This window comes from Heptranchias perlo, chromosome 10 (genome assembly GCF_035084215.1).
Source record: "Heptranchias perlo isolate sHepPer1 chromosome 10, sHepPer1.hap1, whole genome shotgun sequence".
NCBI lineage: Eukaryota > Metazoa > Chordata > Chondrichthyes > Hexanchiformes > Hexanchidae > Heptranchias > Heptranchias perlo.
In genome coordinates this window covers 6,177,499-6,200,764 of record NC_090334.1, presented here as the reverse complement: position 1 = coordinate 6,200,764, position 23,266 = coordinate 6,177,499, and the positions used below count along the sequence as shown (strand labels likewise).

Genomic DNA, 23,266 nt, shown 5'->3' with positions numbered 1-23,266 from the left:
AACAGGAGTGGGGGCTGTAGCTGTGTTTTTTCCTCCCTCTCTAGCTGAGGGAAGCTCAGCTGATAATCTGGTTCAAACCAGCATAGGGTGGGGTGGAGTACAAGAGTAAGTTGTACTAACTGTGCACAAACCAGGAATAGAATCTGGGGCTTCTGGTTTGTAGGAGCCAGTCCCACACTGGGCAGTGCCTTTACCCACCAGGGCACATGGAAGAGTTGGAATGTCGTTTGTAGAATAACTTACTTTGAATGTTTTTAAACTAGGTTTTGTAAATTGTACCCTTTGTTTTAAAACGAACTCTCCAAACCAGCTGTGCTGGCAGATTTCCCAGTCAATGTTTCGCAAAAGAAGGCAGGCCTATATTTCTCACTGGCACTCGGTGTCAGTATCAATCTGGTAGGTCAGTACTAGCAGTTAGAAACAGTGTAAGGCTGCCTCGAACCTAAACCAACAACACATTCTTAAACCAGGTTCAAAAAATCTCCCACAGCATCAATGTGACACTTTTCCAGTTCCAACAATGCCACCCAGGGGCCTCTCTGACTTGAGATTACCAATTCCATGCCCATTACTGAATTAGCACAGTTCTGTGATGGACTGAGACTGCCCATGTGTGATCCTTACAGCCAGTAGGCAGAGGAGATCTCCATCCCATTGTTCTGGTCTGGATTTGAACTCAGATGCCAGAGGTGAGAAGCTAGTATTTAATGCTAATCCCCCCATCTACTTTCATTCTGGTAACATGTTTAAAATGTTTTCTACAGACTGTGTCACAAACAACTTTGTAAATGTTGTTAATCAACTGGCCATGAATGCCCAAGCCTTTCAATGGTCACCTGAGGCAGCGTCAAAAAATGCAAGTTTTCATTTCATCTTCTTTCACTGTAAGGTTAATTGTAATTCAGTGAAAGGTGGAGTGTGTGTGAGCACATGCATGTGTATGTGTTATGTGTCTGTGTATGTGTGTGGACTTCTAGGGATAGATTTTGTTTTCACCGCTTGGCGGAATCTGATACCTTTCCAGCTTGGATCGCCCGCTTGTTATGGAACCTGCCCGGTTTTCATTCAGTGAAAATCAGATTACTGCCCATATAGTGACGGCAAAATTACCCCTCACAGTTATTGCACTCCAACTTTCCCGGCTGACTAGTGCTCCTTTGCAATTTGAATAGTTTCATCTATACAAAAAAAAAAGAGATCATTGCTTCCATGGGATTTGTACAGCTCACTCCTGCACTCTACTTCACCCAGTAAATCTTCCTAGGATGGGTTCTTCATAGTTTTTTTCCTGAACCACAAGCGGCAGCATGTGCAGAAATCAAAACAAGGTCTCATTACTGTGTGGCTACACGTGACGACCAAAGCAATTTCTCCCCCAGATATCTGTCTAACCATACATTATTCATCAGACATCCCTGACCAGTTCCCTTTCAGGCTGATAGGACAAGCTTGCAATTGAATAGGTTAATTTATCAGTTGCAGCAAGTTAGCATGTTGAAAAATGGCGTAATTTTCAACTGGACCTGAGCAGCGTTTCCATCCAGTGATGGCACCTCAAGTGTGAAAACAGGGACCAATATTTTTTATACAATAAGAAACAGTATCAAACAGCGTGGCGTCAGGGCTCTCCAGTGGCTCAGTCTGCTTGTCTAGCGGGCTGAGCCATTCATAGAATCACAGAATCTTACAGCAAAGGAGGCCATTCTGCCCATCGTGCCATCATTCAGAGCAGGAACATAAGAACATAACAAATAGGAGCAGGAGCAGGCCACATGGCCCCTCGAGCCTATTCCGCCATTCAATAAAATCATGGCTAATCTTCTACCTCAACTCCACTTTCCCAACCTATCCCCACATCTCAGTTTTGAATATACTCAATGATTGAGCATCCACAGCCCTCTGGGATAGAGAATTAGAAAGATTCACAACCCTCTGAGTGAAGAAATGTTTCCTCATCTCAGCGATTATGACCCCTTGTTCTAGATTCTCCAGCCAGGGGAAACAGCCTCTCAGCATCTACCCTGTCAAGCCCTCTAAGAATTTTATACGTTTCAATGAAATCACCTCTCATTCTCCTGAACTCCAAAAAATATAGGCCCATTCTACTCAATCTCTCCTCATAAGACAACCCTCTCATCCCAGGAATCAATCTAGTGAACCTTTGTTGCACCCCCTCTAAGGCAAGTATATCCTTCCTTAGATAAGGAGACCAAAACGGCACACAGTACTCCAGGTGTGGTCTCACCAAAGCCCTATATAATTGCAGCCAACCCCCTTGCAATAAAGGCTAACATACTATTTGCCTTCCTAATTACTTGCATGTACCTACAATTTTTTGTGATTCGTGTACAAGGACACCCAAATCCCTCTGAATACCAACATTTACTAGTCTCTCACCTTTTAAAAAATATTCTGTTTTTCTATTCTTCCTACCAAAGTGGATAATTTCACATTTCCCCACATTATACTCCATCTCCCACCTTCTTGCCCAGTCCCAGGTTTGGTTCCCACTTTAGCCAAGCAAGAGGTACTACAACGAGCCTTAGCATTCTGCTATTGAGGGAAAAGTCACCCAGGGATCTCCACTCTTCAATGTTCAGCAGTCCATGCTGAAAAGTGCGAGTGCGTGGACGTTAGACAAGGACAGGATGGGGCTTGGCCTCATGAGTGCCAGCAGGCTGATTGACCGTGGAGGACATGAGGGCAAGGACACCCAAATCCATTGGGCAAGGTAACAGAGCGTGCCCAGTGCTAGTGAAAATATACCCCAGCATGAGTAACCACCTTCAGGAGAGGAGGGCGGAAATTATTTAAACAGTCCACCGCCCCTATAGAACCCATAGTGCCCTGTAAGTGTGTATTATACATGTAGGTTGCTGGCCTCCACACACTGTGTGCACTGGCCTGCTGTATTCTGTCACATTCACCTTCCGATCTTTGGCTCGTAGGTGCTCCTGCATTTCCCGAGGGAAGGGAAATTTTGTCTTGTCCCAGGTAAAGTAGCGTTTCCCTTCAGTGTGGTCAATGTCCAGCCAGATGATGTCATAAGGAATATCGTGTATGTCAAAGCCAGCGTCCACTTGCTTAACATCATTTTCATCCTTGTAGCTATAGCGGCACTGGTGGTGACCCAGCGCAAACAGAGGAGGAAGTGCCTGAGGACCTGGGAAACAGCAGAACATTATTCAACAATCCAGCAAGGAAAACTCCTTTTACAATCTTTGTAAGAAACGATCAGCTCCTCCAAAGACTAAGCGGATAAAATCATGTACTGCTGATCCAAACAAACCAGAGGGTCCAAGGTCCAATCCCTGGGTTGTGCTTAGTTTGCTGCTATTGGTTGGGGTGCTACTGTTGTTCTCAATCTCTCTGGGCTAGGAAGAGGAAAATCAGGCCAAGAACCCTCTGTCCTGCTTGCCAATCCAATGACTGCAATTAAAGAGTGTGAATGTTGGGTGAGGACAGGATTGGGTTCAACTGCGGTGCCCCACACAGTCAATTTACCTGCCCACTCCCACTGTCTAGATTCAAACATGTAGAACAATCATTTGGGCGAGTTACAAGAGGGCATTTGGTACCTACAGAACTGTACCCCAGCATGAATCAGTAGCTTCAGGAAAGGAGGGGAGACAAGGGAAAGGGGAAGGTATGGGGAACAAAAAATGTTATTCGTTGGTTGTTGGAAATAGTCACTTGTATATGAAATTAGTAAATCTTCAGGAACACTAGGGTGTAATGTAACTGAATAATTGTATAACATTACCCCGTTCAGAAATGTACTCTATCAAACAAGTAAACTGCACTGTTTAAACATTATACTGTTTGCAGCGCTCTGCATCCTGCCCAGTCTTTGATTGGAGACATATCTTATTTGCTTACAGTCGGTCACCATCATACCTGTCAGCTTTGAGTACTGGTTGAAAACGTCAAAAGCACTGGGACCCATCAGGACATATGCGTCGATGATCCCACTCTCAGACATCCAGCGAACGTCTGTTCTCGGCAACGGATCATCATCTGTCTTCAATTTCTTCGTCTTGCCCAATGCAGCCTATGAAAAAAATGTGTTTAGTTATTAGCTCATTGATGAATAAACAATCTTAATGCATGCAGAGATCCTTGAGTACACCTCTATTCCATTGTCTACATCCAAATGCTCCCAGTTCACTGTAGAGCAATGGTTGCCAAAACATTCTCATAGCCTGTGGTAACCAATAGCTATAGAGACTGTTTCTGGTAAGTCTGGCAAATAATTGTCATCTGGGAGAATGCAGAATACACGGAATGTGAACAGGAAATGGAATCAATTTCATTACATTTCACATTTTGCAATGAAAACTGGCTTTCTCCTTATATTACCTAAATTTGTCAAAAATCATCTAGAATTGTGATGGATTATTTATTTGCTCTGGGTAACGCTGATCTCCTTCACTCCCTCCTTATCTCATTCCAGACCTTTGTCCCATCATGCAGCACTTTCCACTATATCACTAGCCAATCTGTGCTCCAACTTCACTTTCACTAATGCCAGCAACTGATCTGCTGCTGGTTGAAGGATAAATGTTGGCCAGGAAACCGGGAGAAATCCATGTGAGAGGATTGATGGGACATCGATTTAATGTTTCACCTGAAAGAATGCACCACCGACAGTGCAGCATTCCCTCAGTATTGCACTGGAGTGTCATCTTAGATTACCTGTTCAAGTCCTTGAACCCACTGTCTTCTGACTCAAAGTTGAGAGGGCTACCAATGAGCAGTGGCTGAGACATATAAATCCCAGGGCACCTAAGGAAACTAAGAAGGATTTCTGTGGGGCACTAGCAAGATTTTAAAGGACTGAAAGCAAAGGCAGTACCTATATATTTTTTTTAAAATGTCAAATCTAATCTTGGCAACCTGTTAGCCATCTGCCTCATTGACCGGACATCATTATAGATGTAAGGGACAACTAGTATGGATTCAGAAGAGGAAGATCCCGCCTGACAAACCTCCTTGACTTCTTTGAAGGCATTACAGAAAAAGTAGATGGTAACATGCCCTATTATAGGCAATGAAGACACCAATACCCCTCATTGTGGAGGGGCCACTCATGGTGGGTAATAGAAATTGGTAGAGAATGGAGAGTCCCCAGATGTTGGACTTTTTTATGTGAAACAGTGAATCCCAAGCTGGATAATGCTGCAATTTATTTAGACTTTCAGAAAGCAATTGGCAAAGGTCTGTCCAACAGACTCCTTATGAAACTGGGGTGTAATGTGTAACATTAGGAGCAGCCCCCTTGACTAGGAGTTAGCCGCATCTCCTATGGATGGACTCCCATCTCTGATTTCCAATGCTGCACACAACTCTCACCTATGGCTCCTAGCAGTCACTTGTGCATGATGACGGCCACACCTTGGGCAACTGCGTCAGCTCGCAGGCTAAAATAGGTACAGAGTAGCTCTTGGGCAGATGTCCTTGAGTGATGGGGAGAGACCCATCTCACTGTGACGGACCACGTGGAACAGCAGATATGCTCATTTTTCCGACTGAGAAGGGACAGTAACATGGATACCTGAGATAATCGATACGGGTGCACCAAGTACTGTAGGCCATCCACTACAGCTGACTTCATCTCCAGCCATCTCAATTCTGTCTTGTCACTACATTGAATTTCATCTGCCACCTGTCTGCCAATTTCCCAAGTACATTTATCCTGTTCAGCTTTGTGCTTGTGACTCTGAGCTCCAGATCATTTATGAAGATATTAAAGAAAAGAGGTCCCAAAGCAGACCCCAATGGTAACATTTTCCCAGGCTGATGACAATCTCAGAATCCAGAGGGTGGTGGTACAATCAGTCAACCAATTAAGTATTCATTGTAAAATATTCCTACTTTCTTTCTTTTCAGTACCAGCCTTTCCACAGGAAGTATAGTATAGGCCTTACTGAAATCCAAGTACACCAACTTCCACTGCCGTACCCCTATCAAACTCCTTTGTCACACCCTCAAAGAAAACCAGGAAGTTAGATTGACAGGTCCTCCCCTTCATGAACCCATATTGTCTATCTTTTATGATTTTATAATGCCCTAAACAATGTCTGCTTCGCTAATTCCTGGTCAGTTTACCTCAGCTGACGGGAATCACACATAGGCAGTTGAAACAATAAAAGAGCCAAATAATTAAACATTGCAGCTTGGAATGTGAGAACACTCGTGCCTGCGCCGACTGACTCTTTCAAAGAGCCGGCACAGGCACATGGGCTGAATGGCCTTCTTCTGTGCTAAATGATTCGATGAAACTGAGTGAACAAGTAGACCTGAAAGGAGCAGTGCACTGATTGGTAGGGAACTAAGACAGTTTAAATCGTTGTTCTCAGCGAAACCCATTCAGCTGAAGGAGGTCAGTTGAAAGAGGTTGGTGCAGGATTCACCTTCTTCTGGATAAGGCGCTCCAAAGACGAAGAGAAGCTGGGATTGACTTTGCTGTGATATCCAATATAATATCTAAGCTTGAAAGTCTTCCTAAAGGAGTCAGTGACCACATGATAACTATGAGACTTTCAAAGTCTCGTACGAGGTATGCCACCATTATTATTACTTATGCACCAACCATGACAAACTCCAATGAAATCAAAAATGAATTCTATGAATTCACAGGTTCCTAGAAAGGACAAGCTCATTATCATGGGTGACTTTAATCCTCGTGTAAGAGCGGACCACCAGTCCTGGAGGGGAATCACTGGTAGACGGGGCATAGGCAAGTGCAACAGAAATGGAACACTGCTCCTTAGGATGTGCATAGAACATCATCTGACCATCACCAACGTAGTCTTCAGCCTTCTAAGCAAATACAAAACTATATGGATGCACCCTCGTTCCAAACATTGGCACCTGGTTCACCTCAGTACCACAGACAAATCCGAGCAAAACTTGATCTCCAGATAGCTCCATTTCAAAGACCTCAAGGTGAATAACCCCGACCAGATTAAATATCGCCAAACTTAGAGCAGCAGAACTGGAAGATCAGCTCTGTCAAGTTGTGGAAGATCATCTCAGCACTGTCAACATAGCTTCTGGCAACATCAAAATAGACTGGAAAAACTTCAGGGATGCCTTATGCTCTTCAGCCTGTAAGATCCAAGGGCTAAAAAGCAGAAAATACCAAGACTGGTTTGATGAGAACGACATGGAGATCATTGAATTGCTCTGTGAGAAACACACCCTTCAAAAGCATGGTTGAAGGACCCATCATCAACAACAAAGAAAGCTGCACATAACAATAAGTGCAGTGAGCTTCAAAAAAAGTTAACAATCTTACAACACCAGGTTATAGTCCAACGATTTTATTTGAAAATCACAAGCTTTCAGAGGCTTTCTCCTTCGTCAGGTGAATGTCAGGAAATCCTTAAACGTATCGCATTTATATTCAGAGAACAATACCTGGTGATTACAGATAATCTTTCCAACTGCCCGTTGTCAAGGCAATCAGAGTGTTCAGACAGAGAGGTGTTACCTACAGGACCACCGAATATACAATCGGCCAGAACACAAAACAGAGAGAGAGAGGGAGAAACATCCAAAAGGAAGAGAAAGACAGAAAATGACCCGTTGTATTAAAAACAGATAACTTTTATTTGCTGGTGGGGTTACGTGTAGCGTGACATGAACCCAAGATCCCGGTTGAGGCCGTCCTCATGGGTGCGGAACTTGGTTATCAATTTCCGCTCGACGATTTTGCATTGTCGTGTGTCTCGAAGGCTGCCTTGGAGTACGCTTACCCGAAGATCGGTGGCTGAATGTCCTTGACTGCTGAAGTGTTCCCCGACTGGGAGGGAACCCTCCTGTCTGGCGATTGTTGCGCGGTGTCCGTTCATCCGTTGTCGCAGTGTCTGCATGGTCTCGCCAATGTACCATGCTCCGGGGCACCCTTTCCTGCAACGTATGAGGTAGACAACGTTGGCCGAGTCACAGGAGTATGAACCATGTACCTGGTGGGTGGTGTCCTCTCGTGTGATGGTGGTATCTGTGTCGATGATCTGGCATGTCTTGCAGAGGTTGCCGTGGCAGGGTTGTGTGGTGTCGTGGACGCTGTTCTCCTGAAAGCTGGGTAATTTGCTGCGAACGATGGTCTGTTTGAGGTTGGGTGGCTGTTTAAAGGCGAGTAGTGGAGGTGTGGGGATGGCCTTAGCGAGGTGCTTGTCGTCATCGATGACATGTTGAAGGCTGCGGAGAACATGGCGTAGTTTCCCCGCTCCGGGGAAGTACTGGACGACGAAGGGTACTCTGTTGGTTGCCTCCCATGTTAGTCTTCTGAGGAGGTCTATGCGATTTTTCGCTGTGGCCCGTCGGAACTGTCGATCGACGAGTCGAGCGTCATATCCCGTTCTTACGAGGGCGTCTTTCAGCGTCTGTAGGTGTCCATCGCGTTCCTCCTCTTCTGAGCAGATCCTGTGTATTCGCAGGGCCTGTCCATAGGGGATGGCCTCTTTGACGTGGTTAGGGTGGAAGCTGGAAAAGTGGAGCATCGTGAGGTTGTCCGTGGGCTTGCGGTAGAGTGAGGTGCTGAGGTGCCCGTCTTTGATGGAGATTCGTGTGTCCAAGAAAGAAACCGATTCTGAGGAGTAGTCCATGGTGAGCTTGATGGTGGGATGGAACTTGTTGATGTTATCGTGTAGTCTCTTCAGTGATTCTTCGCCGTGGGTCCATAGAAAGAAAATGTCGTCGATGTATCTGGTGTATAGCGTTGGTTGGAGGTCCTGTGCAGTGAAAAAGTCCCGCTCGAACTTGTGCATGAAAATGTTGGCGTATTGGGGTGCGAATTTGGTCCCCATGGCTGTTCCGTGTGTTTGGGTAAAGAACTGGTTATCGAAGGTGAAGACATTGTGATCCAGGATGAAGCGGATGAGTTGTAGGATGGCGTCTGGAGATTGGCTGTTGTTGGTGTTGAGTATTGATGCTGTCGCAGCGATGCCGTCATCGTGGGGGATACTGGTGTAGAGTGCCGAGACGTCCATCGTGGTGAGAAGTGTTCCTGGTTCAACTGGTCCGTGGGTGCTGAGTTTTTGTAGGAAGTCTGTAGTGTCGCGACAGAAGCTGGGGGTTCCCTGTACGAAGGGTTTCAGGATGCCCTCGACGTATCCAGAGAGGTTCTCACACAGGGTTCCGTTGCCTGATACGATAGAACGTCCGGGTGTGTTGGCTTTGTGTATCTTTGGGAGGCAGTAGAAGTCTCCCACGCGGGGAGTACGTGGGATGAGAGCGCGTAGGATGCTTTGAAGGTCTGGATCGAAGGTCTTGATCAGTTTGTTGAGCTGGTGGGTGTGTTCTTTGGTCGGATCTGCAGGTAACCGTCTGTAGTGTTCCTGGTTGTCCAGTTGTCGGTATGCTTCTTTGCAATAGTCTGTTCTGTTCTGTATGACGATGGCTCCTCCTTTGTCCGCTGGTTTGATGATGATGTTGCGGTTGGTCTCGAGAGCGTTGATGGCGTTGCGTTGTGCTCGGGTGACATTCTGGACTGTCTTGTGAGTGTGGCTGATGAATCTGGCATTGACGCATTTCCTGACAGCTTGAGCATACATGTCAAGCTGAGGGCAGCGACCCTCCTGAGGAGTCCAGTTTGACTCTTTCTTCTTCGGTTGCTGTACCGCGGATCCCTCTGTCTGCTGTTCCGGATCGTTGATTGTCTCATTGGGTTCGCTGCTGAAATCTTGGGGTTTGTGGAAGAATTCCCGGAGCCTCATTCTCCTGATAAATTCCTCTGTGTCCGCCGCGAGACCAATGGGGTCCATTTTGGTAGTGGGGCAGAAATTGAGCCCTCGGCTGAGAACTTCGATTTCGTCTGGTTGAAGGGTGTGGTCGGACAAATTGACGATAGACTTCCCTGTGGTTGCAACCGTGGTACAAGGGGAATCTTGGTTGGTGCTGGTTGTGATGCCGAGTTTCTCAAGCTTCCTGCTCTTGGTTTTCATGCAGGTAGCGTAGTTCCGTTGCCTCGTCTGTTTGGCGGTGTCTCGTAGCTGGTCTGCTGCGTCCTGAGTACAGGTTAAGAGTATGGACTCTATCTTGGTTTCGAGGTTGCGGCGTCTGCTGTAGAGTTGGTGTACGAGATGGTTGCGGAGTGTGCGAGAGGTACGACGGCAGAGTCTCTCAGCGTAATCCGAGTTGTATGTGGACTTGAGTGGGTTCGTGATCTGTAGTCCTTTCGGGATCTTGTCTGCTTTCTTGCAGCTCTGTAAAAACTTGATGTCTGTGTCTATATGCGCGATCTTCTTGGATATCCTTTCCACTGTGAGCCGGCAGTTTGTGGTGTCGATGGTAGCCATGATGTGGAGATGCTGACTGGGAGGGTTCCCTCCCAGTCGGGGAACACTTCAGCAGTCAAGGACATTCAGCCACCGATCTTCGGGTAAGCGTACTCCAAGGCGGCCTTCGAGACACACGACAATGCAAAATCGTCGAGCAGAAATTGATAACCAAGTTCCGCACCCATGAGGATGGCCTCAACCGGGATCTTGGGTTCATGTCACGCTACACGTAACCCCACCAGCAAATAAAAGTTATCTGTTTTTAATATAACGGGTCATTTTCTGTCTTTCTCTTCCTTTTGGATGTTTCTCCCTCTCTCTCTCTGTTTTGTGTTCTGGCCGTTTGTATATTCGGTGGTCCTGTAGGTAACACCTCTCTGTCTGAACACTCTGATTGCCTTGACAACGGGCAGTTGGAAAGATTATCTGTAATCACCAGGTATTGTTCTCTGAATATAAATGCGATACGTTTAAGGATTTCCTGACATTCACCTGACGAAGGAGGAAGCCTCCGAAAGCTTGTCATTTTCAAATAAAATAGTTGGACTATAACCTGGTGTTGTAAGATTGTTTACATTTGTCAACCCCAGTCCATCACCGGCAACTCCACATCAAAAAAAGTTGGGAGACATGCAGGAAGAGTGGTGGAGTGACTAAGTGGAGGAAACCCAGATATAAGTCGACAAGATATGAGGAACTACGAACCAACTACGGTCCTCTGCCTGGAGGCACCACTCTCCTAATGAGTGCTAAAAAGAGCGGTGGCAGCAGAATCAGCAGAGCGCGGAGCACCACAGGAGAGTCCTGAGGAGATTTAAAAAGAATGGCGGCAGCAGAATCGGCAGAGCGAGGTGCACCACGTGAGAGGCCTGAGGCATAAAACACACACCAAGAGAATTTGAGAAAGTGATGTCACATTTGAGAAAGTGACATCATATATATATATATATATGTTTTTACAATACACACATTTATATATATATATATAGACACTAAATAGAATGGAGGGTCAGCTGAGACCCATTGCCTGCAATTCGTGCTCCATGTGGGAACTCCAAGACACTTTGGTTGTCCTGGATAACCACATGTGCAGGAAGTGTCTCCAGTGTTCGAGCTCGAGCTCAGAGATTATGAGCTTGTGGGGCAGCTACCAACACTACAGGGCATACGGGAGGCTGAAAATTTCCTGGATGGTACGTTCAAGGAGGTGGTCACCCCACAGCCACAGAGAGCTCAGGACAGTAAGTGGATGAACATCTGGCAGGGTAGGAAGAGGAAGGCAATGCAGGAATCCTCCATGAGTGTGACACTCACTAACCTCGAAGGAGTACACTCCAAAGCATGGCACTGTGGTGCAAAGGGCTGCATAGGGGGGCACAACAAAGTGTAGGAATGCAGTGGCTATAGGGAATTCAAAGTCAGGGGGACAGACAGGAGTTCCCGCAACCGCTGACATGAGTCCCGCATGGTGTGTTGCCTCCCTGGTGCCAGGCTAAAGGATATCACTGAGAGGGTGCAGAATGGCCCCTGGGGGGCATCCTTTAAAAGGAGAATGATCGAGGGGCAGCAGCACATTTGCGAGGCGCACACTCCACAATCGCGCAGAGGATGGAGGAGTCTAACTCGTGCATGAGAGCAATGGTGGCACAGGTACGGGAGGACATCTCTGAGATAGTGTTACAGGTAAGTGAGAGATGTCTGCGATGAAGGGCAGGCTAGCCTCCATGGAGCTTCACACATGGCTCACAAATGAGTCCATTGAGGCCCTGACAACAGCCGTTCGGACTCAGGGTGAACAACATTCTGCCGCCTTAAACAGGTAGGCAGATACACTAGCACTGGCTCTACAAGGCTTCACACATGTCCTCCAAAGTGTCGTCCAGCAGGGTGGTAGGAGTGGTATGGGCCTGGCCCAGGGGAGAGATGATGGCAAAAGGGGTCATGGAAGTGTGGACGCCACTCAAAACGCCCCCACGTCTCACCCGTTGCCCCCCTCTCAACCAGTACCTGCAATGCAGACTCCTCTCCAGGTGGCCGAGTCTGCCCCTTCACAGGTATAGGTGGAGCAGTCTTAGGAGGGGCCCTCACAGGCACCAAAACCCAGAGGGCGTAGGCCCAAAGCATCTAATCAGTCAGGGCATGAACAAGAGCAATCTGCCACTACCTCTGCTGCAGCCACAGGGCATGCACCACGTAGAAGTAGTCGGAAGCGAAAGGCGAAGATTTTGTAAGCACAAAGGGGATGCACAAGGTTGTTTGACGGTTGGTCATGTTTTTTATTTATATTTGCTTTTTGTTAAACGCACATTAAATATTATTATTGTCACCACTACTGCCACGTCTTGGCCATGCTTGACTGGCTTCTGTAATAAGGACCTTTCATGAGGTGCACCATGAACGCCCACACTTGATGCCACCCATTGGATCACTCTACCGTGGGCGTACGTGTAGTTGCAGGACTGTTTTGTGCAAGGGGGGGGGGGGGGGGTGGGGGAGGAGGCCGTGGGGGCTGGTGTGGCCGCTGCTCTATCCAGGTGGTGAGGACTGGACTCGTCACACTGTCTGATGTTAGGAAAACCATTCACATATCAGTGACTTCCTGGCCTCACAAGCAGCCAGGTGAGCCGCTGTTCTGCCCATGGGTTACTCCTCCTCCTCCTCCTTCTCCGCACCAGAGTGGGACACATTATAGTTGTGTGTTGTGCCAGGTGCACATCCTCCTTCTCCCCCTCGTCCTCCTCCTCAATGTGGGTGGCAAATGTGAATGGGGCCTCCTCAAGCGGCACCCGGCACAACATACAACTATAATGTGTCCCACTCTGTCTGATGCGTATTGAAGCGCTCCCCCAGAACGATCAAGGCACCTAAAGTGCATCTTGAGCAGCCTTATAGCATGCTCAATTGTAGACCTGGTAGCGATGTGGCTGTTGTTATATCGACACTGTTGCTCGGTGGTGGGGTTCCTCAGAGGTGTCATGAGCCAAGTGTGCTGGGGGTATCCCTTGTCCCTGAGAAGCCAGCCCTTGCGAGTGTTCGGTGCATGGAAGAGGGACGAGATGTTGGACTCTCGGAGGATGAAGGAATCGCGACAGCTGTCAGGATATCTGGCACACACGTGAAGGAATCTTTTGCGGTAGTCACAAACGAGCTGAGTGTTGATGAACAGTCCTGGCTCGTGTGGAGGTGCTCGTATTGCTATGTGGGTGCAATCGATTACACCCTGCACCCGTGGGAAGCCAACCACAGCGTGGAATCCCACTGCCCTCTCCGTCTGGCTGAGGTTGTCTATAGGGAAGTTGACGTAGTGCGAGGCCTTGCGAAACAAACCATCGTGACCTGCCTTATGCACTTGTGTGCAGACGACTGAGAGACCCCGGCAATGTCCCCGGTGGCACCCTGGAATGATCCAGAGATGAAGAAGTTGAGGGCAGTGGTGACTTTGACAGTGACAGGTAAGGAGATGCTGCTCGGTTCAGCCGGGAGCAGCTAGGCATGAAGGAGGCTGCAGATGTCTGCGATTACACGGTGACTGACTCTGAGCCTCCGTATACACTGCTCTCAGAGAGGTCCAGGAAGCTGAGCCTCGGTCTGTCGACCCTGTTGCGAGGGTAGTGCCTCCTGCGACGTCGCTCTCTCTGTTGCTGCCCTCCGTGCTCTTGTGCAGGTGCCTGTGGCGCAGTACTGTGTTGTGGAGCTCCACATGGAGGGGGTGGACGCCATGCCTGGCAAGGCTGGTGATGTTGCTCGGATGAAGTGGTGAATTCAGCCATGGCGCCCCCATCCTGACAATGTGAGGGTGTCCGTAAAGTAGCTAAATATGTTTGCACAGCAGAGTTTTGGGTGGAAAGTGATCATTTTGATTGAAAAAGGTCCTGCAGCCGAAACTTTGTCTGAAGTGACAGAGTGCCCTGCTGCAATAAATGACATTTTCTCTCCACCTGTCAAATAATCATTTGCATCTCCCACTGGTTGCTGGCTGAAACACATCTGTTGCAACAGGGAGTCTTTCCCACAGCACGGGAAACACGCAGAAGATCCTTCAAAATTGCACACCTGCCACAATGTCTACTCAATCAAGTATTTCAAGTACTTTAACTATCTGTCAAACTACGTAAATTATCATCCCGCTGGCTTTAATTGCCGGTGGGACTCCTGCATCGGGAGCTGCGCATGCACCCGCAGGCGTCACTGGGGAACCCGGAAGTCAGCAGGTTGGACCTGCTCCGGATTTCTACGATTTTAGGTGCCCCTCTGCCCCCAATGCACCCGCTCCGCCATCCAAAAATCGCCCCCATGGTGATCCCTGCAATACTGACATAGACTTATGGGACCTGATATTAGCAGGGGGTGGGATGGCAGCGGGGGGGGGCGATTGGGCACGTGGCAAACTCGCATGCACCAAACTTACCATTTCCGACGCGATTGCACGTTGATTTGATTGTGGTTAACGTCCTCTCCGGGTTTCACGCCCGGCAGCTAGCCTGAGTGACAGGCTGGCTGCCGTCAGGAGCTGCAACGCGAGGGGGGGAGCGAGAAAGAGAGAGAGCAAGACGACATCCGGCTCTGGAACGGAAGACGGGGGGGGGGGGGGGGGGGAAGAATGGATGATCCGGAGCTGGACTGGAAGACCAGGGGGGAGAGGGGAAGATCGGGGGGGAGGGGTGGGGGGAAGAGGGGAAGCTTGAGGCGGGCGAGGAGAAGATCAGGGGGAGGGGAAGGGGAAGATCGGAGGGGGGAGAGGGGAAGATCGGAGGGGGGAGAGGGGAAGATCGGAGGGGGGAGAGGCGAAGATCGGAGGGGGGAGAGGCGAAGATCGGAGGGGGGAGAGGCGAAGATCGGAGGGGGGAGAGGCGAAGATCGGAGGGGGGAGAGGCGAAGATCGGAGGGGGGAGAGGCGAAGATCGGAGGGGGGGAAGAGGCGAAGATCGGAGGGGGGGAAGAGGCGAAGATCGGAGGGGGGGAAGAGGCGAAGATCAGAGGGGGGGAAGAGGCGAAGATCGGAGGGGGGGGAAGAGGCGAAGATCGGAGGGGGGGAAGAGGCGAAGATCGGAGAGGGGAGGGGAAGATCGGGAGGGAGAGGGGAAGATCGGGGGAAAGAGGAGAAGATCGGGGGGACATCGGAGCGGGAGACATCGGGGAGGGGAGGGGAAGATTGGGGGGGGGGGGGAGAGGGGAAGATCGGGGGGGGGAGAGGGGAAGATCGGGGGGGGGGAGAGGGGAAGATCGGGGGGGGGGGGGAGAGGGGAAGATCGGGGGGGGGAGAGGGGAAGATCGGGGGGGGAGAGAGGGGAAGATCGGGGGGGGAGAGAGGGGAAGATCGGGGGGACATTGGGGGAAAATCGGGGGGACATTGGGGGGACATCGGGGGAAGATCGGGGGGACATCGGGGGAAGATCGGGGGAAGATCGGGGGGACATCGGGGGAAGATCGGGGGGACATCGGGGGAAGATCGGGGGGACATCGGGGGGACATCGGGAGGGCGAAGTGGGGGACACTGGAGCGGGTGACATCGGACATTGGAGCAGGTTTCAAAGATTCACCAGGTGTGAATCAGAAGCAGTGGGCAAGCCACGCAGGTAAATTAAAAATCTTTCGAGTCCTTTACTCTGTCACAGGTAAAGTGCCTTAAGTACCAATGAGGTACATTTGGCTCTTTAACTGTCATCCTGCCGGCTTGAATTGCCAGCGGGACTTCCGTTTACAGGTTGCCTGCGCACACACAGGTGGGTCCCTGGGAAACTCGGAAGTCGGAGGGATGGAGCCGGCTTCCGAACCCGAACAGGATTTCCCGATTTCCGGATCCCCACACCCTCAACTGCCTCCTAAAATCATCCCCATGGTGATCCCTGCAATATATTGACACAAACTTATGGTGATCCCTGCAGTATACTGACACAGACCTATGGTGATCCCTGCAATATACTGCCACAGACTTATGGTGATCCCTGCAATATACTGCCACAGACTTATGGTGATCCCTGCAATATACTGCCACAGACTTATGGTGATCCCTGCAATATGCTGACACAGACTTATGGTGACAGGGTTAAATGGTATATACTTCAATGCCAGGAGTATTACAAACAAAGCAGATGAGCTAAGGGCACAGATAGACACATGGCAGCATGATATCATTGCTAGAACGGAAACCTGGCTTAAAGAGGGGGATAATTGGCAGCTCAATATCCCTGGATATACAGTTTTCAGGCAGGATAGAGTGGGTGATCAAAAAGGAGTGGGGGGGTAGCATTATTGGTTAAAGAATCAATTACGGTTGTGAGAAGGGATGATATGCTAAATGGATCATCAATCGAGGCCAGATGGGTTGAGCTAAGAAATAAAAAAGGGGCAGTCACACTACTAGGAGTGTACTATAGACCCCCGAATAGCGAAAGGGAGATAGAAGCACAAATATGTAGACAAATTTCTGATTGCAAAATTAAGAGGGCAATAATAGTAGGGGACTTCAACTACCCTAACATCAACTGGGATTCAAAGAGTGTGAGGGGCACAGAGGGCACAAAATTCTTGATTGGTGTCCAGGAGAACTTTTTTAGCCAGTACGTGACAAGTCCAACAAGAGGGAATCCAATTCTAGATTTAGTCTTGGGAAATGAAGATGGGCAAGTGGGTGAAGTGACAGTGGGTGACCATATTAGGGATAGTGACCACTATTCAGTTAGTTTTAGCATTGTTATGGAAAAGGACAGAGTTAAACCAGGAGGAAATGTTTTAAATTGGGGGAAGGCAAATTTTACAGAACTAAGAGGTGATTTGGCAGAAGTGGACTGGACACAACTACTTGAGGAGAAATCAGTGGCAAGCCAGTGGGAGGCACTAAAAAGTGAAATTCTATGGGTACAATGCAGACACGTCCCCTCAAAGAAAAAGGGTGGCACTGCCAAATTTAGAGCCCCCTGGTTGTCTAGAAGTATACGGGGCAAGATAAAGCAGAAAAAGAAAGCTTATGACTGTCACAGAAAGCTAAATACTGCAGAAAGCCTCGAGGAGTATCGAAAGTACAGGGATGATGTAAAAAAGAAAATAAGGAAAGCAAAGAGAAGGTATGAAAAAATATTAGCGAGTAAGATTAAAGAAAACCCAAAGGTGTTTTATCAGTACATTAAGAACAAGGGGATAGCTAAGGAAAAGGTGGGACCTATCAGGGATGATAAGGGTAACTTGTGTGTAGAAGCAGAGGATGTGGGTAGGGTTTTAAATGAATACTTTGTCTCCGTATTCACAAAGGAAAGGGATGATCCATATGTAGTAGTTAAAGAGGAGAGGTGTGAAATATTGGATAAGGTAAACATAACGAGAGAGGAAGTACTAGAGGGACTGGAATCCTTGAAAGTTGATAAGTCACCAGGGCCGGAAGGATTGTTTCCTAGGCTATTGAAGAAAGCCAGGGAGGAAATAGCGGATGCTCTGAGGATCATTTTCCAATCCTCGCTAGATACAGGGGAGGTACCGGAGGACTGGAAGACTGCAAACGTAGTACCATTGTTGAAAAAGGATATGAGGGAAAGGCCGAACAATTATAGGCCGGTCAGTCTTACCTCGATGGTGGGCAAACTATTAGAATCAATACTGAGAGATAGGATAAACTGTCACTTGGAAAGGCATGGTTTAATCAGGGATAGTCAGCATTGATTTGTTCAGGGAAGGTCATGCCTTACAAATCTGATTGAATTCTTTGAGGAAGTGACAAGGAGGATTGATGAGGGTAGTGCAGTGGATGTTGTCTACATGGATTTTATTAAGGCATTTGACAAGGTCCCACATGGCAGATTGGTCAGAAAGGTAAAAGCCCATGGGATACAGGGAAATGTGGCGAATTGGATCCAAAATTGGCTCAGTAACAGGAAACAAAGGGTAAAAGTTGATGGATGTCGTTGCGAATGGAAATCCGTTTCCAGTGGTGTGCCACAGGGCTCAGAGTTAGGTCCCTTGCTGTTTGTGATATATATTAATGATTTGAACTTGAGTGTGGGGGGCATGATTGACAAATTTGCAGATGACACAAAAATTGGGTGTGTAGTTGATAGTGAAGAGGATAGCTGTGGACTCCAAGAAGATATCAATGGGTTGGTGGAGTGGGTGGAAAAGTGGCAAATGGAGTTCAACCCAAAGAAGTGTGAGGTAATGCACATAGAGAGGGCAAACAGTAAAAGGGAATACGCAGTAAACGGGAACATATTGAGAGGGGTCGAGGAAGTGAGAGACCTTGGAGGGCATGTGCACAGGTCCCTGAAGGTGGCAGTACAGGTAGATAAGGTTGTGAAGAAGGCATACGGAATGCTCTCCATTATTAGCCGAGGTATAGAATACAAAAGCAGGGATGTAATGATGAAACTGTGTAAAACGGTGGTAAGACCACAGCTGGAGTATTGTGCGCAGTTCTGGTCACCACATTACAGGAAGGACGTAATTGCTCTGGAGAGAGTGCAGAGAAGATTTACAAGAACGTTGCCAGGGCTTGAAAATTGCAGCTACGAGGAGAGATTGGATAGGCTGGGGTTGTTTTCCTTGGAGCAGAGGAGGCTGAGGGGAGGCTTGATTGAGGTGTACAAAATTATGAGGGGCCCAGATAGAGTAGACAGGGAGTACCTGTTTCCCCTAGCGGAGAGTTCAAGAACTAGAGGACATAGATTTAAGCTGATTGGTGGAAGGATTAGAGGGGACATGAGGAAAAGCTTTTTTACCCAGAGGGTGGTGGGTGTATGGAATTCGCTGCCCGAATTGGTGGTAGAGGCAGGGACCTTCAACTCTTTTAAAAAGTATCTGGACCTGCACCTAAAGTGCTGTAAGCTGCAGGGTTACAGACCGGGTGCTGGAAGGTGGGATTAGAATGGGCACCTGTTCATCGAGCTGGCACGAACACGATGGGCCCAATGGCCCCCTTCTGTGCTATATCTTTTCTATGGTTCTATGGTTCTATGATCCCTGCAAATCCCAACAGGCCAGTGGTGATTCCTACAACCACTGACACGCTCGCAAAGACTCCCAAAGCATGTCCTAACTTCTGAAAGACACCATCAGTTAGTTACACAAAGGAAAACAGTGCTAACATTGTGGAAAGCACTTTTGATTACCATGAGGCAACAGGAATAAGGTGCTAGTAACTCAACAAGTGGAGGAAAAAATACAGAAATGTTATGGCATGGGCAGAGATCTGATGACCCTTGGGATCCACTTGCAGACCCCCTAGGGTCTAAGCAGCCCAGTTCGAAAACATATGTTGTAGGTTCCTGTGAAAAGTACAGGAAAGAGACTTCAAATCCTTTATTGAGAAATGTAAAGGCCCAGAGCGCTGGACAACACCAAAGTTGGAAAGATTTAGAGAAAAGAGAAGCTAAATCAACCCAACTGTCGCTGGGTAACACAAAACTTGAGCCGTAAAAGCCTGCAGATTGTAGGAATGGGAAACGAAGACCATTTTTGTTGTGACCTTTGGGGTTTGCAAGAAGGAATGGAAAATGAAAAGTGAAAATGATTCTGAAGACAAAGATAAACCAGTTTGATTTCAGTTGCAATTCTGAGAACTCTTGTGTGGGACTTTATTCTGCAGCCATATAAAAGCCAGTCACACTCAACGTTTGGTTACAAAATATTTCCTGTCAGTGGGTGGCCTATATTTTCTATGCAATGGTTGTAGGTAAGATTTTGTTTGATGCCTTGGAGGGCTCCAAAGTGATCGGTAACTTGAACCAGTCCTGTCGCAGCTGGTTCTGACTCACAAGGGATGAAAGGTCAGGGAGATCAGCCTAAATCCCAATATACAACTCCAACACCCAGCAAAGTGAAGTGTGACTCCAGAGATTGTATTTTACTGCCTTTGAACAAATTTAGCAACTCATTGTATTGGCTCTTCCAACCAATAAAAAATAACCTGTAGCTAAACTTAGCTTCATCGGTTGGGTTTGCTCATGTTGGCAGATCTGTTTACATCCCAACGGAGCTTCCTTGACAAGCAGTAGCAGGCAACTTGCCATATCAGAGGGCGGGAAATCTGGCTGACTCATGGGTGAAAGGAGATGGAAGTCAGGCCCACAAAAATGTTCCAGGCATTTTTGGAGCAGCCTCCAGCGGTCCCTTTGAAGGCAACTGGTTAGGCCAGTCACTGCCTGGTACAAATGGGTGAAGCGTGTATGGCCTGTTTTGGGCAGGCATGCTGTGCACCCATTCACAGGGCCACCTGAAGATTGCATCAGGTGGGCCTTGAGAGTCCAAGGGGGGGCAGTGGTGCCTCCCAGATTTTTCACTGCCAGCCGTCCGTTTGAAAAACAATAAATGGGAGGGCGGCAATTGAAAATCGCCCCCCAGTGTACCAGACTGAAGGATCAGTGACTGGCGTAATCACTGCAAGTTTATAGAGTGATACAAACCGATACAACCAGCAGTAATTAGATTCACATCATTTAAACTGAGCTCAGGACTGAGACCTGTATCTGCAAGCTCCAACCTTTGGGGTGGGACAGAAATTCTATTTGTACAAAGGAATGGAAAATGTAAACTGAGTCTTAACAAGTGCTTTCTGAAAATATTTACAGCATTCACCCCAGCCCCCTATATAAAAAATACTTGATTTCCTCAAAAAGATTAACCAAATTAGTCAAGCAGGTCCTGCCCTTTACAAAGCCATGCTGACTATCTCGGATTATCCCATGCCAAGTCTTCACTAATTTCATGTAATGGACTCCAAAAGCCTAGCCATAGCTGAGATAAGATTAACTGACAACAACCCTCCCCTTCTGGTTAGAACACCGGTTGAAAGAAGGCTTGATGTAGTTGAAGAGGTATCCGGCCAGACTATAGACCCTCTCCAACTGGAAAGGTAGGCAAAGGGCTATGGATTTCGCTGAGATGCCATTCCAAGCTTTGGCCAACAGAACTTGTGCTTTACAAGAGTCAGCCTTGGCTGAGTCAGCAAGTCGTGGGTTCAAGTCCCACTCCAGACATCTGAGCACGTAACCTAGGCTCACACTTCAGAGCAGTCCTGAGGGAGTGTTGTACTGTCGGAGGAGCATCCTTCAGGTGAGATGTTAAACTAAGGCACATCTGCCCTATCAAGTGGATGTAAAAGACCCCTTGGTACTTTTCAAAGAGGAGCAGAGAAGTTCTCCTGGTGTCCTGGCCAACATTCATCCTCCAACCAGATACTACAAAACAGATTGCCTGGTCGTTTATCTCATTGCTGTTTGTGGGACCTTGCTGTGTCCAAATTGGCTGTTGCATTTCCCTCCGTTACAACAGTGACTACACTTCAAAAATAATCATTGGTTGTGAAGCGCTTTGGGACATCCTGAGGTCATGAAAGGCACTATTTAAATGCAAGGTCTTTCTTTCTTACTTTCTTAATGGTCATTTCCTCAAAATGGGACACTACACCCGACATGAAACACAGCATCCACACTTGCACATGATCAATGTAATATCCATCAAACTCATTTAACACACATACACAGCAAATATAAACCCTGCACTCACCTTACTCTCTGTATTCATGCTGATATCCACCAAAGTCTCAGAAGCATTCAGCCAGAAAATCCCCATAGTTTGCTTTGGTTTGTGTGCAAGGAGGAGAGGTACAGAACCGTACACACTCATTCGGCTGTACAGTTTACATGCAAATACATCCAGGTTATAGAGCCTATAGGGTTCTTCCTGGCTGCAAAGACAGAGATCAACAAAAATATAATTGGTCTTTTTTTTAATTGATATGACCCGATTGCTCTTATTCCCCATATTATAGGTCCAGTACCCATGATTCACTGCAGCCTTGCATTTGTTGCTCCCTCAAGGCTCAGTTGGTAAAGCAGCATGTAATTGGCCCATACAAATCAGGTCTCGATCCCCATACCCAATCTGGGCCAGGTCATCTCTGCTGGATTGATAGTAGTGATGTTACAACTGGCTTGAGCGCTATACACGGAGCGGGGGGAGGGGGGGCGTTGTGGGGAGGTTATCAGTCAGTGCTCCCATTCCTGATAGGTAACTAGTAACCCCTGCTTGGAAAAGCCATGATTGAACTGTGGATGAAGACAGAGTCGAGCTCGTCTACAGTTGAATAGCCTACCAACAATCATCGTCTATGCTCACACGTGAAGAAAGGCTACTTGGGTGAGGAACCAGAGGGTGACTGGCACTAATGGAAGTGTACTCAGCAAGTGTCTGCACCTTTAAGAGAAAAGGGGAAAAGTTTGGAGGGCTTAAAACAAACGAAGTTGGAAAGCAACTCAACCAGCTAGCTGCTAATTGGCATCTATAGTCCCGCTCTCTGCCTAGAAGTAAATCAATCAGTATCCCAATGTCTTGTTTTTAGGGTATATTTAATGCAAAGCTTCTGTAAATACAAATTCCAGAAACATTCCCTTTGACAACACTCGATCCCTGTGGACAGACAAAAACTGTCAAGTTAGCCTTGACTGGTTTTGATTACTTCATCCCAGATCGAACTGAAGTGGATCCTGTAGACCACCCACGATCACGTGTCTGCAAGGATCTGCTTCAGGGGCAGTCGTTGCTGTTACAAGATTCGCAGGTTACTCCCCTCAACCGTGGCAGCTCGTACCTTGTAGTTTTCAGCCGCAGATTCTCGGTGTGCTCTGGAATTCCATAAACATGCTCAAACCCATACAGTGAGAAATCCAACCCAATAGATGTAGGGCCTGTTAATGAAAGGAAAATACTGGAAGGGGAATCAGATTATTAAAAAAGCCTCGGTATCAATGTTCTTTTAAAAGTTGCTTTCTTTTTAAAAAATTCTTCCTTTCTTTCCAGAAGACGGAGCCCCAAACCATCCGACCCCACCTCCCCCAGTCTAGAAATGTATCCACATTTTCCTCTAACTCTATACCCCCAGCCCTCATTAGACTCAGCTCCACCCCTTGCTTCCTCAACCTTCCTCTTGCCCAGCTCCTGACCTCTCCTAAACCCAATGCTTGTTTTCATCATCACTGCCATTTCTGCTCCACCCC

The 23,266-nt window shown here is 47.8% G+C and overlaps 1 protein-coding gene across 4 annotated transcripts in view; it reads right to left on the bottom strand.

The window, feature by feature from the left end:
• LOC137326256 (neutral alpha-glucosidase C-like) overlaps positions 1-23,266 on the bottom strand; it is a 159,656-nt gene that overhangs the window by 65,525 nt on the left and 70,865 nt on the right. For all 4 annotated transcript variants that reach the window (XM_067991177.1, XM_067991178.1, XM_067991180.1 and 1 more), the window contains 4 exons: positions 22,861-22,957; positions 21,777-21,957; positions 3,898-4,051; positions 2,928-3,163 (listed from right to left, as the gene is read on the bottom strand). In XM_067991177.1, coding sequence (XP_067847278.1) covers positions 2,928-3,163; positions 3,898-4,051; positions 21,777-21,957; positions 22,861-22,957 — 668 coding nt within the window. The remainder of the gene's footprint in view (positions 1-2,927; positions 3,164-3,897; positions 4,052-21,776; positions 21,958-22,860; positions 22,958-23,266) is intronic.